Source organism: Bufo bufo, chromosome 7, assembly GCF_905171765.1.
Source record: "Bufo bufo chromosome 7, aBufBuf1.1, whole genome shotgun sequence".
NCBI classification, from domain to species: domain Eukaryota; kingdom Metazoa; phylum Chordata; class Amphibia; order Anura; family Bufonidae; genus Bufo; species Bufo bufo.
In genome coordinates, this window is record NC_053395.1 from 12187428 (window position 1) to 12205358 (window position 17931).

At 44.7% G+C, this 17931-nt stretch overlaps 2 protein-coding genes across 4 annotated transcripts in view; both read right to left on the reverse strand.

The window, feature by feature from the left end:
• Window positions 1-17337, reverse strand: part of LOC121007574 (sulfotransferase 1C2-like) — a 36268-nt gene extending 18931 nt beyond the window's left edge. The window contains exon 1 of the mRNA XM_040439606.1: window positions 17268-17337. The gene's annotated coding sequence lies outside the window, so the exon portion shown is untranslated. The remainder of the gene's footprint in view (window positions 1-17267) is intronic.
• Window positions 38-17343, reverse strand: LOC121007575 (sulfotransferase 1C2-like). Of its 3 annotated transcripts, none has more exons than XM_040439609.1 (8): window positions 17268-17343; window positions 16964-17136; window positions 4183-4308; window positions 3979-4076; window positions 3564-3690; window positions 1176-1270; window positions 916-1096; window positions 38-829 (listed from the first exon to the last, which is right to left on the reverse strand). In XM_040439609.1, the coding sequence occupies exons 2-8, from the start codon at window positions 17133-17135 to the stop codon at window positions 717-719; spliced, it is 912 nt and encodes a 303-aa protein (XP_040295543.1). In that variant the 5' UTR covers window position 17136; window positions 17268-17343; the 3' UTR covers window positions 38-716. The 3 variants fall into 3 exon arrangements, with proteins under 3 accessions (XP_040295543.1, XP_040295542.1, XP_040295544.1); XM_040439608.1 differs by having other exon boundaries at window positions 16964-17244; window positions 17279-17333; XM_040439610.1 differs by having other exon boundaries at window positions 16964-17163; window positions 17268-17324.
• Between the last annotated feature and the right edge of the window lie 588 nt (window positions 17344-17931).

Consider the following 17931-nt stretch of genomic DNA (forward strand, 5'->3'; position numbering starts at 1 on the left):
TCCGGAAAAACGGATCCAGTATTTATCTTTACGGATCCGTCAATGCGGCAATTTTAATGCACTTATACAATTCAATGCCGTTCCGGAATTTTACCCGGAGAAAAAAATGCATCATGCTGCGGTATTTTCTCCCGCCAAATACCGTAAAGGGACGGAACGGAGGACATCCTCAACGGATTGCTTTCCAGTCAGAATGCATTATGACAAACTGATGCATTTTTTTTCCGGTATTGAGCCCCTATGACGGAACTTATTACCGAAAAACTTTAACGCTGGTGTGAAAGTACACTTAGCTGTATTGTCTCACTGGAGTCTGAGGTAGTTTACAACCCACCCACTATCCCTTCACCATGCTTTACACTGCAGCTCTGTTTGTTCAGAAATCAATGCATGAAGAGCTGCATGGACAAAACCACCGGTGAGATCTGGAAACTGCATCACGTAGACTGAGGGGAGGGGCCTAATTAAAGGGAGTCTCATTAATTAGGAAAAGAGACTCAATGAGGGGGAGGAGCCTGGAGATTGACTTTATGGTCAAACCTCCCAGTGATTAATTTATATCTATCATGTACATCTCCAAACCTGTCAATTCTCCCTAAGTCTTGAGACGGTGAGAGGGTCTACGTGGTCGGGGTGGGGGGGGGGGGGGTTATTATTCCACCCACCTCACATTTAAAAAAATAAAACTTTGTGTCATGGCAGCCATTTTAGTTGCTTCATAGCTCGGTGCGGAAGTTCAGCCCGATCCCCTCCATCTTCTTCTGGTATTCCTCATCAAACACAATATTTTGAGCCACCAAGAAATGATTCTTCCAGTCTCCAACTTTACCTGAAATTAAAATAGACACCACGAGGGGTTAATGATGAGCATTTATTAATGAATTAAAAAATAAAGCATCAGCATGGGAATCTCACCTTTCCTCATGAAGGGGGAGACGGACTGGTCAAATACACATGAGGGCAGAATACTGTAATTGGTCATTGGGTTCTCCTTCATGGCGCTGAACGACGTGTGGTGCTGGATGGTGTCCAGAACCTCCTCTCTCAGCTCCTTCCCCAGAAACTGTGATATTTTTCTTATTTCTCTCTTTGGGTCCTGATGACAGAATTCAGAGAAAACTATGAGACACTGAGCCAAGTGTCCATGTACCATGTGAGGAAGTCACTGTCCTCACCTCAATTACGTCCTCGAAGAAGACATAGAGGATCTGGCACTTGTCTTTTGCTTTCCACCATCCGATAACATGGTCAAACCAGCTTCCCCAAGGAACTAAAAGATGGGTGCAAAAATAGGAACAGGTGAGAAAATGGTGAGGAGATGGAAAGCACATGGTGAGGAAACATTGAGGAACATGGTGAGGAAACACTGAGGAAAATGGTGAGCAAACATTGAGGAACATGGTGAAGAAACACCACATAGTGAAGAAAGGGAACATAGTGAAGAAATGAGGAGGAACATGGCAAAGAAATAAAGAGGAACATGGTGAGGAAAGGTTGAGGAACATGGTGAGGAAAGGTTGAGGAACATGGTGAGGAAAAGTTGAGGAACATGGTGAGGAAAGGTTGAGGAACATGGTGAGGAAAGGTTGAGGAACATGGTGAGGAAACGTTGAGGAACATGGTGAGGAAACGTTGAGGAACATGGTGAGGAAACGTTGAGGAACATGGTGAGGAAACGTTGAGGAACATGGTGAGGAAACGTTGAGGAACATGGTGAGGAAACGTTGAGGAACATGGTGAGGAAACGTTGAGGAACATGGTGAGGAAACATTGAGGAACATGGTGAGGAAACATTGAGGAACATGGTGAGGAAACATTGAGGAACATGGTGAGGAGACATTGAGGAACATGGTGAGGAAACATTGAGGAACATGGTGAGGAAACATTGAGGAACATGGTGAGGAAACACTGAGGAAAATGGTGAGGAAACACTGAGGAAACACTGAGGAAAATGGTGAGGAAACATTGAGGAACATGGTGAAGAAACACCACATAGTGAAGAACGGGAACATAGTGAAGAAATGAGGAGGAACATGGCAAAGAAATAAAGAGGAACATGGTGAGGAAAGGTTGAGGAACATGCTGATAAAACAGTGATGAACATGGAGAGAAAATGGTATTAGGCCCCATTCGCACAACCATATTTTTGGTCAGCATCCGATCCACATTTTTGCAAACCGCAAAATCCACATGGTAGTTTGAATGCACCCTTATCGCGAGGAAACACTGAGGAACATGATAAGGAAGCAAGGAGGAACATGGCGAAGAAACAAGAGGGAACACAGTGAGGAAAGGTTCAGGATTAGTGTTGAGTGAACTTGTGTTTTAAGTTCTGCATCCAAAGTTCGGGTTCGGGTTATTGAAGAATCCCGTTATGGATTCCAAATTTCATTATGGTCCGTGGTAGCAGAATCCATATAGGTATTCTTCAATAACCCGAACCCGAACTTTGGACGCAGAACTTTGAACTTGTGTTTCCACATGGTGAGGAAACATTGAGGAACATGGTGAGGAAACACTGAGGAAAATGGTGAGGAAACACTGAGGAAAATGGTGAGAAAACACTGAGGAAAATGGCGAGGAAACACTGAGGAAAATGGCGAGGAAACACTGAGGAAACATTTAGAAACATGGTGAAGAAACACCACATAGTGAAGAAAGGGAACATAGTGAAGAAATGAGGAGGAACATGGCAAAGAAAGAAAGAGGAACATGGTGAGGAAAGGATGAGGAACATGGTCAAACCAGCTTCCCCAAGGAACTAAAAGATGGGTGCAAAAATAGGAACAGGTGAGAAAATGCTGAGGAAAATGGTGAGGAGATGGAAAGCACATGGTGAGGAAACATTGAGGAACATGGTGAGGAAACATTGAGGAACATGGTGAGGAAACATTGAGGAACATGGTGAGGAAACACTGAGGAACATGGTGAGGAAACACTGAGGAACATGGTGAGGAAACACTGAGGAACATGGTGAAGAAACACTGAGGAACATGGGGAGGAAACACTGAGGAAAATGGTGAGGAAACACTGAGGAACATGGTGAAGAAACACCACATAGTGAAGAAAGGGAACATAGTGAAGAAATGAGGAGGAACATGGCAAAGAAATAAAGAGGAACATGGTGAGGAAAGGTTAAGGAACATGCTGATGAAACAGTAATGAACATGGAGAGAAAATGGTATTAGGCCCCATTCGCACAACCGTATTTTTGGTCAGCATCCGATCCACATTTTTGCAAACCGCAAAATCCACATAGGAGTTTGAATGCACTCTTATGGCGAGGAAACACTGAGGAACATGATAAGGAAGCAAGGAGGAACATGGCGAAGAAACAAGAGGGAACACAGTGAGGAAAGGTTCAGGATTAGTGTTTGATTGAACTCATCCAAAGTTCGGGTTATTGAAGAATCCCGTTATAGATTCTGCTACCACGGACCATAACGAAATTTGGAATCCATAACGGGATTCTTCGATAACCCGAACTCGAACTTTGGATGCAGAACTTAAAACACAAGTTCACTCAACACTATTCAGGATCATATTATGTGTCTTTCACTTACCATTTCCAGCCGTGAACTTGGAGAAATATTCATTCCAGGTCCCCGGATGTGGCAGACTTTTATTCATCCTCTGGAAGTGGAAGTAGGAGACCATACAGTCTTTGACATTCCGAGCAACGTAAATTACCTTTTGGAAGGAAAGAAAAACCTTAAGTTAGAAAGCCAGGCCATACATTGTCCAAAGGAGACGTCCTGTGATCATTCCAAAGCTTCACTCCGTGGATGGTGGCAGTGTGGGACTGGGGTTCCTTAGGCCCACCAGAGGAATTTAATCTTGCAGGCCAACCCCTATGTTTTCTTTTTCTCTTGGACCTTTGGGGTCCACTATTGCATCACAGCTTTGGCCCTGGGAGGATCCTTTGGTAGTCTGGTGGGACCCTCCAACCCTGGATGGTGGTGGAAACTTCATATTCACCTTGACGTTCTTCTCCCAAAAAGATGGCGGTAGAAGTTGTGTTGGTAAATGAGTTTTTAGGAGACGCGGTGACTCCATGTCGTTCGCGGCCTCCACACCTGAGGTCAGAAAACAGTCACGTTTTAGTTGCAATTTTGCAGCAATAGAACCTGCTCGCTTTATGTTCACAGCGGCTTACAGTGATGGACCTGAGGTCTGCGTTACCTGGCGGCATCGGCTTTGGATAGAGGTCTATGAACGGCACCTTGATAAAGCACGGGGCCCGCATGCTCTTCTCCACGTCTCCATCTAGCATTATCAGGTCCACGATCTCCTGGATCCATGTAGTCCCTGGAACGACACATAGATCTCAGCTGATCACAGATCACTTTTATACCATGACCTAAATTTTCTATCAAAGTGCATTTCCCCTTTAAATCTTAAAGTGACCCGCAGCTATAATTCTCATATTTATTAATCGTGTTTGAAAATATTGAATATTACGTTAGAGTCACAACCACCGTCCCTTTAAGTACGTCTTTACCAGGTGGCACGGTGCGGCTTCGGATTCTGTGTCCTCTGAACCCATAATTAAGATATTACCCGTATCAGGTTCCTGAGAACTCCAGCTGGGGCCAAAGAAAACCCCAACGGGGGGGGGGGGGGGGGGGGGGGGGGGGGGGCACTTACTTCTCTCCGGATTCTAAGATTGCGCTGATTACAAGCCTCCTGGCAGAAACATATACTGGAAAGCTGGGTGACTGACTACCCTGTGGGGGCTGTAATGCCCGGCACACCGGTTGTCACCCAGCTTTCCTTGATAGCATTCTGAACGACCTGACAGGATGACTGCTCCTTCCCGGACGCGGTCTCTTTAAAGCGGTTGTCAGAGTTATTTTTTTAGATTGTTCTTATTGCAGGTAAACAAAGGTCAGAAGAGAACCAGGAAAATGAGGAAATAGATATTTTTTTGCCTAAAACTTGCTTAGCTCAGTTATATATCGCTGACCCTCAGATTTACCGTGCAATATATTGATTTTTTCGATAACTCGGAAAACCCCTTTAACTTCTCTCCACCGTCTGCTCCGACCTCTGGTTCTTGGCTCTGAGGTTTATGTTTCATATTAGCAGAAATAATTGGTTCAAGTCTGTAACCTCCGACCTCTGACCCCTGACCCCCCAATCCCAGCATTGCTACCTGTTATCTAATCCTATCCTGTGTGATACTGTCTGCTGAGCTGTGTATCTAATCCTCTCCTGTGTGATACTGTCTGCTGAGCTGTGTATCTAATCCTCTCCTGTGTGATACAGTCTTCTGAGCTGTGTATCTAATCCTATCCTGTGTGATACAGTCTGCTGAGCTGTGTATCTAATCTTATCATCTGTGATACTGTCTGCTGAGCTGTGTATTTAATCCTATCCTGTGTGATACTGTCTGCTGAGCTGTGTATCTAATCCTATCCTGTGTGATACTGTCTGCTGAGCTGTGTATCTAATCCTCTCCTGTGTGATACAGTCTTCTGAGCTGTGTATCTAATCCTATCCTGTGTGATACTGTCTGCTGAGCTGTGTATCTAATCCTATCCTGTGTGATACTGTCTGCTGAGCGGTGTATCTAATCCTATCCTGTGTGATACTGTCTGCTGATCCGTGTATCTAATCCTATCCTGTGTGATACTGTCTGCTGAGCAGTGTATCTAATCCTCTCCTGTGTGATACTGTCTGCTGTATCTAATCCTCTCCTGTGTGATACTGTCTGCTGAGCTATGTATCTAATCCTATCCTGTGTGATACTGTCTGCTGAGCTGTGTATCTAATCCTGTCCTGTGTGATACAGTCTGCTGAGCTGTGTATCTAATCCTCTCCTGTGTGATACTGTCTGCTGAGCTGTGTATCTAATCCTATCCTGTGTGATACTGTCTGCTGAGCTGTGTATCTAATCCTATCCTGTGTGATACTGTCTGCTGAGCTGTGTATCTAATCCTACCCTGTGTGATACTGTCTGCTGAGCTGTGTATCTAATCCTATCCTGTGTGATACTGTCTGCTGAGCTGTGTATCTAATCCTGTCCTGTGTGATACTGTCTGATGAGCTGTGTATCTAATCCTATCCTGTGTAATACTGTCTGCTGAGCTGTGTATCTAATCCTATCCTGTGTGATACTGTCTGCTGATCCGTGTATCTAATCCTGTCCTGTGTGATACTGTCTGCTGATCCGTGTATCTAATCCTCTCCTGTGTGATACTGTCTGCTGTATCTAATCCTCTCCTGTGTGATACAGTCTGCTGATCCGTGTATCTAATCCTCTCCTGTGTGATACTGTCAGTGGCGTCTCTAGCTTTCAAATTTTGGGGGGGCACACTGGGGGCCAGGACAAAAGTAGGGGGGGCAGCTATAACAACGATACATTTACACAAGTACGCTTAGAAATGCTGCAATACTTTACCCAATACCTAAAACCGCAACAGGGAAGAAAAGTCCAGCTGTCTGTGGATGACACTTTTATAGAGAGGGGGATCTGTGGATGACACTGCTATGGGGGGATCTGTGGATGCCACATACCGTATATAGCATCTTATGCTATATGTGTCACCCACAGATCCACCCCATGACAGTGTCATCCACAGATCCCCCTCCCCGCCTCTCACAGGAGTGTACATATATAAAATAAACATATTTCACATGAAAACGTACAGTTACTTGGCTTGGCCCTTGGGGATCTCGGACGCCACTTCAACACTTTGGCCGGGGGCTCGGCGGAGCTGATGTTGTGTTTTATCCTAATGAGAAAGATTTCATAATAAGGATTTGGAGAAGGGGCAGAGGGATAGCAGAGCAGAGAGAGGCTGGTGCTGCTACTAGGGGGTCATACCATGGGGGAGTAATAAAACCCACCATAATGCCCCCCAGTAGAAATAATTCTTTCTTATAATGTGCAAAACATACCCCCTTATTCCCCCAGTTGAGCTAATTTCCCCCATAATGTGCCAGTATAAAATACCCCTATATAGTGCACCAGTAAATGCCTCCATAGTGCTCCTCTCCCCCCTTCCTGCTAGTGCCCCCCATAATGTACCAGTATAAAATGCCCCATATATCGTGCCCCAGTAGATGCCCTCAGTGTCCCCCATAATTTGCAAGTATAAAATACCCCTTCTTAGTGCCCCCCGTAGATGAGCCCATAGTACTCCTCTCTCCCCTTCTCCATAGTACCCACCATAATGTGTCCCAGTATAAAATGCTACTGTACAGAGCCCCCCATATAAAACACCCCTTCTTTGTGGCCTCAGTAGATGCCCCTATAGTGCCCACCAATAATGTGCCGGTAATAAGTGCCCTCAATAACGTGCCAGTAACAAGAGCCCCCCAATGTGCCAGTAATAAGCCCCCATCACGTGCCAGTAACAAGAGCCCCCATCACGTGCCAGTAATGAGCCCCCATCACGTGCCAGTAATGACCCCCCCATCACGTGCCAGTAATGAGCCCCCCATCACGTGCCAGTATTAAGCCCCCCATCACGTGCCAGTATTAAGCCCCCCCATGTTCCAGTATTAAGTCCCCCCATCATCATGTGCCAGTATTAAGTCCCCCATCATCATGTGCCAGTATTAAGTCCCCCATCATCATGTGCCAGTATTAAGTCCCCCCCATCATGTGCCAGTATTAAGTCCCCCATCATCATGTGCCAGTATTAAGTCCCCCCCATCATGTGCCAGTATTAAGTCCCCCCCATCATGTGCCAGTATTTTTTAAGTCCCCCCCATCATGTGCCAGTATTAAGTCCCCCCCATCATCATGTGCCAGTATTAAGTCCCCCCCATCATCATGTGCCAGTATTAAGTCCCCCCATCATCATGTGCCAGTATTAAGTCCCCCCATCATCATGTGCCAGTATTAAGTCCCCCCCATCATCATGTGCCAGTATTAAGTCCCCCCCATCATCATGTGCCAGTATTAAGTCCCCCCATCATCATGTGCCAGTATTAAGTCCCCCCATCATCATGTGCCAGTATTAAGTCCCCCCCATCATCATGTGCCAGTATTAAGTCCCCCCATCATCATGTGCCAGTATTAAGTCCCCCCATCATCATGTGCCAGTATTAAGTCCCCCCCATCATGTGCCAGTATTAAGTCCCCCCCATCATCATGTGCCAGTATTAAGTACCCCCATCATCATGTGCCAGTATTAAGTCCCCCCATCATCATGTGCCAGTATTTAGTCCCCCCATCATCATGTGCCAGTATTAAGTCCCCCCCATCATCATGTGCCAGTATTAAGTCCCCCCCATCATCATGTGCCAGTATTAAGCCCCCCCATCATCATGTGCCAGTATTAAGTCCCCCCATCATCATGTGCCAGTATTAAGTCCCCCCATCATCATGTGCCAGTATTAAGTCCCCCCCATCATCATGTGCCAGTATTAAGCCCCCCCATCATCATGTGCCAGTATTAAGTCCCCCCATCATCATGTGCCAGTATTAAGTCCCCCCATCATCATGTGCCAGTATTAAGTCCCCCCCATCATCATGTGCCAATATTAAGTCCCCCCCATCATCATGTACCAGTATTAAGTCCCCCCCATCATCATGTGCCAGTTTTGTAATAAGCCCCCCCCAAAGTGCCAGTAACACTATTGTAAAAAAAAAACAAAAAAAAACACTTATACTTACCTAAGTGTCAGCGATGCGATGCAGCCTCTTCCTGTGTCCCACGCTGTAATGTAAGGCTCAGGCGGCACGATGACGTCATTGCGCCGGCCTCTGATAGGCTGCCGGCCTAGTGCCTGCAGCCAGGGGCGTACAGAAAAATCACTGGGCCCCATAGCAGGAATCTAAATTGGGCCCCCATTCCCCTTTTATAGCCCCTCCCTTTGTTCCATGAACTATTCTTGCTGCTGCGTTTTATAATTTATGCCATCAGGGCCGGATTGGGATTACAAAACAGCCCTGGCACACAAAAGAGGTATAATAGATGCAGATATATAGTATATACCGCAGTGCACTGATATGTGAGGTACGGGGTATAATATATGCAGTGTGTACAGATATATAGTATATACAGCAGTGTACTGATATGTGAGGTACGAGGTCTAATAGATGCAGTGTGTACAGATATATAGTATATACAGCAGTGTATTGACACCTCGTACCTTACATATCAGTACACTGCTGTATATACTATATATCTGTACACACTGCATCTATCATACCTCATATATCAGTACACTGCTGTATATACTATATATCTGTACACACTGCATCTATTATACCTCGTACCTCACATATCAGTACACAGCTGTATATATCTGTACACACTGCATCTATTATACCTCGTACCTCACATATCAGTACACTGCTGTATATACTATATATCTGTACACACTGCATCTATTATACCTCATACCTCACATATCAGTACACAGCTGTATATATCTGTACACACTGCATCTATTATACCTCGTACCTCACATATCAGTACACTGCTGTATATACTATATATCTGTACACACTGCATCTATTATACCTCGTACCTCACATATCAGTACACAGCTGTATATACCTGTACACACCGCATCTATTATACCTCGTACCTCACATATCAGTACACTGCTGTATATACTATATATCTGTACACTGCATCTATTATACCTCGTACCTCACATATCAGTACACTGCTGTATATACTATATATCTGCACACACTGCATCTATTATACCTCATACCTCACATATCAGTACACTGCTGTATATACTATATACCTGTACACACTGCATCTATTATACCTCGTACCTCATATATCAGTACACAGCTGTATATATCTGTACACACTGCATCTATTATACCTTGTACCTCACATATCAGTACACTGCTGTATATACTGTATATCTGTACACACTGCATCTATTATACCTCGTACTTCACATATCAGTAGACTTCTGTATATACTATATATCTACACACTGTATCTATTATACCTTGTACCTCACATATCAGTACACTGCTGTATATACTATATATCTGTACACACTGCATCTATTATACCTCATACCTCACATATCAGTACACTGCTGTATATACTGTATATCTGTACACACTGTATCTATTATACCTCGTACCTCACATATCAGTACACTGCTGTATATACTATATATCTGTACACTGCATCTATTATACCTCGTACCTCACATATCAGTACACTGCTGTATATACTATATATCTGTACACACTGCATCTATTATACCTCGTGCCTCACATATCAGTACACTGCTGTATATACTATATATCTGTACACTGCATCTATTATACCTCTTACCTCACATATCAGTACACTGCTGTATATACTATATATCTGTACACACTGCATCTATTATACCTCGTACCTCACATATCAGTACACTGCTGTATATACTGTATATCTGTACACACTGCATCTATTATACCTAGTACCTCACATATCAGTACACTGCTGTATATACTATATATCTGTACACTGCATCTATTATACCTCGTCCTCACATATCAGTACACTGCTGTATATACTATATATCTGTACACACTGCATCTATTATACCTCGTACCTCACATATCAGTACACTGCTGTATATACTATATATCTGTACACACTGCATCTATTATACCTCGTACCTCACATATCAGTATACTGCTGTATATACTATATATCTGTACACACTGCATCTATTATACCTCGTACCTCACATATCAGTACACTTCTGTATATACTATATATCTGTACACACTGCATCTATTATACCTCATACCTCACATATCAGTACACTGCTGTATATACTGTATATCTGTACACACTATCTATTATACCTCGTACCTCACATATCAGTACACTGCTGTATATACTATATATCTGTACACTGCATCTATTATACCTCGTACCTCACATATCAGTACACTGCTGTATATACTATATATCTGTACACACTGCATCTATTATACCTCGTGCCTCACATATCAGTACACTGCTGTATATACTATATATCTGTACACTGCATCTATTATACCTCTTACCTCACATATCAGTACACTGCTGTATATACTATATATCTGTACACACTGCATCTATTATACCTCGTACCTCACATATCAGTACACTGCTGTATATACTGTATATCTGTACACACTGCATCTATTATACCTAGTACCTCACATATCAGTACACTGCTGTATATACTATATATCTGTACACTGCATCTATTATACCTCGTCCTCACATATCAGTACACTGCTGTATATACTATATATCTGTACACACTGCATCTATTATACCTCGTACCTCACATATCAGTACACTGCTGTATATACTATATATCTGTACACACTGCATCTATTATACCTCGTACCTCACATATCAGTATACTGCTGTATATACTATATATCTGTACACACTGCATCTATTATACCTCGTACCTCACATATCAGTACACTTCTGTATATACTATATATCTGTACACTGCATCTATTATACCTCGTACCTCACCTATCAGTACACTGCTGTATATACTATATATCTGTACACTGCATCTATTATACCTCGTACCTCACCTATCAGTACACTGCTGTATATACTATATATCTGTACACACTGCATCTATTATACCTCGTACCTCACATATCAGTACACAGCTGTATATACTATATATCTGTACACACTGCATCTATTATACCTCGTACCTCATATATCAGTGCACTGCTGTATATACTATATATCTGTACACACTGCATCTATTATACCTCGTACCTCACATATCAGTACACTGCTGTATATACTATATATCTGTACACTGCATCTATTATACCTCGTACCTCACATATCAGTACACTGCTGTATATACTATATATCTGTACACACTGCATCTATTATACCTCGTACCTCACATATCAGTACACTGCTGTATATACTATATATCTGTACACACTGCATCTATTATACCTCGTACCTCACATATCAGTACACTGCTGTATATACTATATATCTGTACACTGCATCTATTATACCTCGTACCTCACATATCAGTGCACTGCTGTATATACTATATATCTGTACACACTGCATCTATTATACCTCGTACCTCACATATCAGTACACTGCTGTATATACTATATACCTGTACACTGCATCTATTATACCTCGTACCTCACATATCAGTGCACTGCTGTATATACTATATATCTGTACACACTGCATCTATTATACCTCGTACCTCACATATCAGTACACTGCTGTATATACTATATACCTGTACACACTGCATCTATGATACCTCGTACATCACATATCAGTACACTGCTGTATATACTATATATCTGTACACTGCATCTATTATACCTCCTACCTCACATATCAGTACACTGCTGTATATACTATATATCTGTACACACTGCATCTATTATACCTCGTACCTCACATATCAGTACACTGCTGTATATACTATATACCTGTACACACTGCATCTATGATACCTCGTACATCACATATCAGTACACTGCTGTATATACTATATATCTGTACACTGCATCTATTATACCTCGTACCTCACATATCAGTACACTGCTGTATATACTATATATCTGTACAGACTGCATCTATTATACCTCGTACCTCACATATCAGTACACTGCTGTATATACTATATATCTGTATACACCGCATCTATTATACCTCGTACCTCACATATCAGTACACTGCTGTATATACTATATATCTGTACACACTGCATCTATTATACCTCGTACCTCACATATCAGTACACTGCTGTATATACTATATATCTGTACACACTGCATCTATTATACCTCGTACCTCACATATCTGTACACTGCTGTATATACTATATATCTGTACACACTGCATCTATTATACCTCGTACCTCCCATATCAGTACACTGCTGTATATACTATATATCTGTACACACTGCATCTATTATACCTCGTACCTCACATATCTGTACACTGCTGTATATACTATATATCTGTACACACTGTATCTATTATACCTCGTACCTCACATATCAGTACACTGCTGTATATACTATATATCTGTACACACTGCATCTATTATACCTCGTACCTCACATATCAGTACACTGCGGTATATACTATATATCTGTACACACTGCATCTATTATACCTCATACCTCACATATCAGTACACTGCGGTATATACTATATATCTGTACATATTGCATGTATAATACTGTGTAATATATGCAGTGTGTGTGTATGTGTGTGTATCTATATATATATATATACAGAGCAGTGTATTGATGTGACACATAGAAGGTATAATACTGTAGATGCAGTGTTTATAGAAATATGTGGTCAGTTATACATTATAGTCACTGTGAGGTACATGAGGTAGTGGTACCTGTCTGAAGTATTATACATGAGTGAGCAATGAGTAAAAACAGGGCATGGAGGGGAGGTAAATGATGAAAAGTGGAGGACCTCCTCTCATAGGTGTGCGCACGGGGTGTGCCGGGTGTGCCTGGGCACACCCTAATCACACCCCTGTGCTCCGCCTCCTGTACTGCCGCCTGCCACTTGAGCCCCGGCTGCCAGCCCTGGACAGCTTCAATGACATACATCTGCTTATACGACTGCTCACTGCTGCTGCGCTCCGTCTCCCGGCGGCCGGCCGCGTAACTTCACTCACTCCGACGTCACGCGCCTGCTCCATTAATAAAGTGGGAGGAGCAGGCGCGTGCGGCGTTACGGAGTGAGTGACGTCACGTTACGCTGCCGCCGGCCTAGTTTGAATATTTGAAGAGCCTGCCTGCCCGCCCAGTGCCCATGCCCAGTGAATATGGTGATTGTGTCAAAAAGAAAACTGAATACCAGCTGGAGTCCTGTCCAAGTAAGTTAGTAATAGATTAAATAGTACTAGTAGTACAATTTGGCACAAGTTTAACAACACTTTACATAAGGAACGCAGCGGGGTCTTACAATAGTTGCCAGCCTCCACCCCCTGTTGGGGGGTCACTGTCAGGGAGACTGTTATGGGGGGGATCTGTGGATGATGACACATATATTGAACAAGATGCTGCTATATATGTGTCATCCACAGATCCCCCCTGGCCCCCCATAACAGTGTCATCCACAGATTCCACACAGATGCCCCCATAACAGTGCCACCCACAGATATCCCCTTAATAGACTGTTAAGGGGATATCTGTGTGGAATATGTCACCTTTTATGGGGGATCTGTGAATTACACTATTATGAGGGGGATATGTGGATGATACTGTTATGGGGGGGATCTGTGGATGACGCACTGTTAATAACAGTGCGTCATCCACAGATGCCCCCATAACAGTGTGTCATCCACGATGCCCCCATAACAGTGTGTCATCCACGATGCCCCCATAACAGTGCGTCATCCACAGATGCCCCCATAACAACCCTAATGTCGGTTTGCGCTGTCTCCGAGTCAGGCTCGAAGTCAAGTGGGCAGCGGCCTCCTTGCTTCAAGTAAAGCTAAGCCCGCCCCTTACCCCTCCTCTACAATTAGATGGACATGCTGCCGGGATCGCGCTCTTCTAGCGCATGCGCGGTACGCTGCCTGTTATAGCGTGACGGCTGGGCGCACGCGCAATCAAACTGTCCGGAGCATCCGCAGTCAGCAAAATGTAGGCGGGTGAGTGAGGATCGCGTTGTAACAGACAGCGTACCGCGCATGCGCTAGAAGAGCGCGATCCCGGCAGCATGTCCATCTAATTGTAGAGGAGGGGTAAGGGGCGGGCTTAGCTTTACTTGAAGCAAGAAGGCCGTTGCCCCCTTGACTTCGAGCCTGACTCGGAGACAGCGCCAACCGACATTAAAACAACGTTTTTAACAAGTATGAAGAAATGCAAAGAGCAAAGAAAAATATGATTAGCAAAAATATGATTTGGCACAAGTTTAACAACACTTTACATAAGGAACGCAGCGGGGTCTTACAATAGTTGCCAGCCTCCACCCCCTGTTGGGGGGTCACTGTCAGGGAGACTGTTATGGGGGGGATCTGTGGATGATGACACATATATTGAACAAGATGCTGCTATATATGTGTCATCCACAGATCCCCCCTTACCCCTCCTCTACAATTAGATGGACATGCTGCCGGGATCGCGCTCTTCTAGCGCATGCGCGGTACGCTGCCTGTTATAGCGTGACGGCTGGGCGCACGCGCAATCAAACTGTCCGGAGCATCCGCAGTCAGCAAAATGTAGGCGGGTGAGTGAGGATCGCGTTGTAACAGACAGCGTACCGCGCATGCGCTAGAAGAGCGCGATCCCGGCAGCATGTCCATCTAATTGTAGAGGAGGGGTAAGGGGCGGGCTTAGCTTTACTTGAAGCAAGAAGGCCGTTGCCCCCTTGACTTCGAGCCTGACTCGGAGACAGCGCCAACCGACATTAAAACAACGTTTTTAACAAGTATGAAGAAATGCAAAGAGCAAAGAAAAATATGATTAGCAACACACGGGGGGGATACTGTAAGGTACTGTGGTCGGTTTAATATGCGTTTTGCAGGTGACAGGTTCCCTTTAAAGGTTTCCGTTTTGCATTCCATCTGGCCATTCCGTTATATTCCGTTTGAAATGGAACCTATAACGGAATGGGATAACGCAGATGTGAACCCACCCTTAGGAATAGATTGTTTCTGAATACTCAAGCGTACAGAGGAAGAAAGGAAAACTCTTGAAAGCTTGTCTTTTAAGTATTAGGTTAGTACAATCAAAATTGACACACTGTTGGGGAGGATCTGTGGATATTTGTGTGTGTGTATGTATATATATATATATATATATATATACACACACGCACACGGCGTGTGTGTTTGTGCTTTACGGTGCACACCCTAATGCAATAGGCTGCGCACGCCTATGCCTCCTCTTACCTCTCCATTCCAGTCTGTATGGATCAATGCAGAGCTGCTTGTGAACTTCTAATACTTGCTGTTAGGGGTTGAAGGACCTGTGATGATGTCATCACAGGTCCTGGCAGATGTACCTTTCAAACCTAGGAACTACACCATTTTTGGTGCAGTTCCTTTGCTAGATTCTGCAGGACCTGTGATGCTGAAGATGATGTCATCACAGGTCCTGGCAGATGCACTGTTCTAACCTGGGAACTACACTTTACACTGTGCAGTTCCCTTACAGGACCTGTGATGACATCATCAAAGGTCCTTTAGCTTTAGAAAGATAAACAGGAGTAATTAGGGGGCGGGGCCTCTCCTCCACTTCGGTGCCTGCCTGCAGCCTATCAGAGGAAGGGGAAGGGACACGCCTCTCCCTCCCCTGCACCTCCGCTGGCACAGGCAGTTTACAATGGAGATGAGCGCAATGGAAGCGCTCATCTCCCTGTGCCCGGCGGCGGCGGCTGCTCACTTGGGGGGGGGGCACAGCATGATGTAGGGGAAGCCGTGGCCCCCTCTGCCCCCCCCCCCTGGCGACGCCATTGGATACTGTCTGCTGTATCTAATCCTCTCCTGTGTAATACAGTCTGCTGATCCGTGTATCTAATCCTCTCCTGTGTGATACAGTCTGCTGAGCCGTGTATCTAATCCTGTCCTGTGTGATATTGTCTGCAGAGCTGTGTATCTAATCCTCTCCTGTGTGATACTGTCTGCTGAGCTGTGTATCTAATCCTATTCTGTGTGATACTGTCTGCTGAGCTGTGTATCTAATCCTATCCTGTGTGATACTGTCTGCTGAGCTGTGTATCTAATCCTGTCCTGTGTGATACAGTCTGCTGATCCGTGTATCTAATCCTATCCTGTGTGATACTGTCTGCTGATCCGTGTATCTAATCCTCTCCTGTGTGATACTGTCTGCTGAGCTGTGTATCTAATCCTCTCCTGTGTGATACAGTCTGCTGATCCGTGTATCTAATCCCAGCTGTACACATCTCTATGTGCTGATATAAGATATTGGGCGCAGTGGGCGGAGCTGTCGGCGCGGGGGCGGGGCCTGCTGTATGACGTCACCCACCTGCTTTGGGGTAGGTAGCGATCAGGATGTCATCTTCTCGCGCCTGGAAGTTGTAGATCTGCTCCCAGATTTCGCAGCTGGTTTCGGGGAGGGGGACGCCTTGCACCTCCCCCATTGTGTTGCCCACAATCTTCAGCTCCTCGGAGAATATGTCGATTAATTCTGGATTCATTCTGGAAGGACAGGAGCGGAGTTTAGTCCTAAGATTTATTTTTGGGTGATTTCACTTTAAATAGTGAATTCCTAACAAAAAGTTTGGCAAAGGGCCAGTTGTAGGCGGCGGGGGCCCGGGGCCCGATCTCACCTGCCGGCCGCCGCTCCTCCCGTCTTCTCCGTCCTTTCCGCCTCTTTCTTCCGTCTTATCCCCGGATTCCTCTCGCCCCGCCCCCAGCCCCGCCCCTTCTGTACAAATCACAGCCTTGTCCTCTGGACATTCCTCTATTGCACATTATTAACCCTTCAGTGACCGATATCCTCCTGGACGCGGCGTTACGTATTTTTTCTATATAAACGCCCTAAATCTACGTGAAGAGACATGTCTCCAGTTATACCCAAAGCTGCATCCAGAATTCCTCCCAGGGTCCAGTTCTTCGTATCTCGCTGCGTTTTTGACTGCAGATACTGTGGGCAGCTCATGGGTTAAATCCCTCATGTCTCCTGCATTGTAGTTTCTCCTAATGGGGGGGGGGGGGGGGGGGTTATTCCTTCAGCACTGTGTGTGCCTGTTTCAGTATTTGGTTTTCCCCCTTATTCCCCCCCTTCAGATTTATGGTCTCTCCTGGCCCGCCCCCTAGAGTTATAAATAGGGGGGCTTCTCACAGCTCGGGGTCTCTTCTTCAGCAGGAATGTTCCCGCCCTGTGATTGGCCTCTCTCTGTTCTGTCTTCCGTTGTCCTGGTTCACGTCACAGCTGGAGGTTGGTGGAAATAAAGGACTCCGACCGGAGGAGAAGGCGACTAGTTCCCCGCT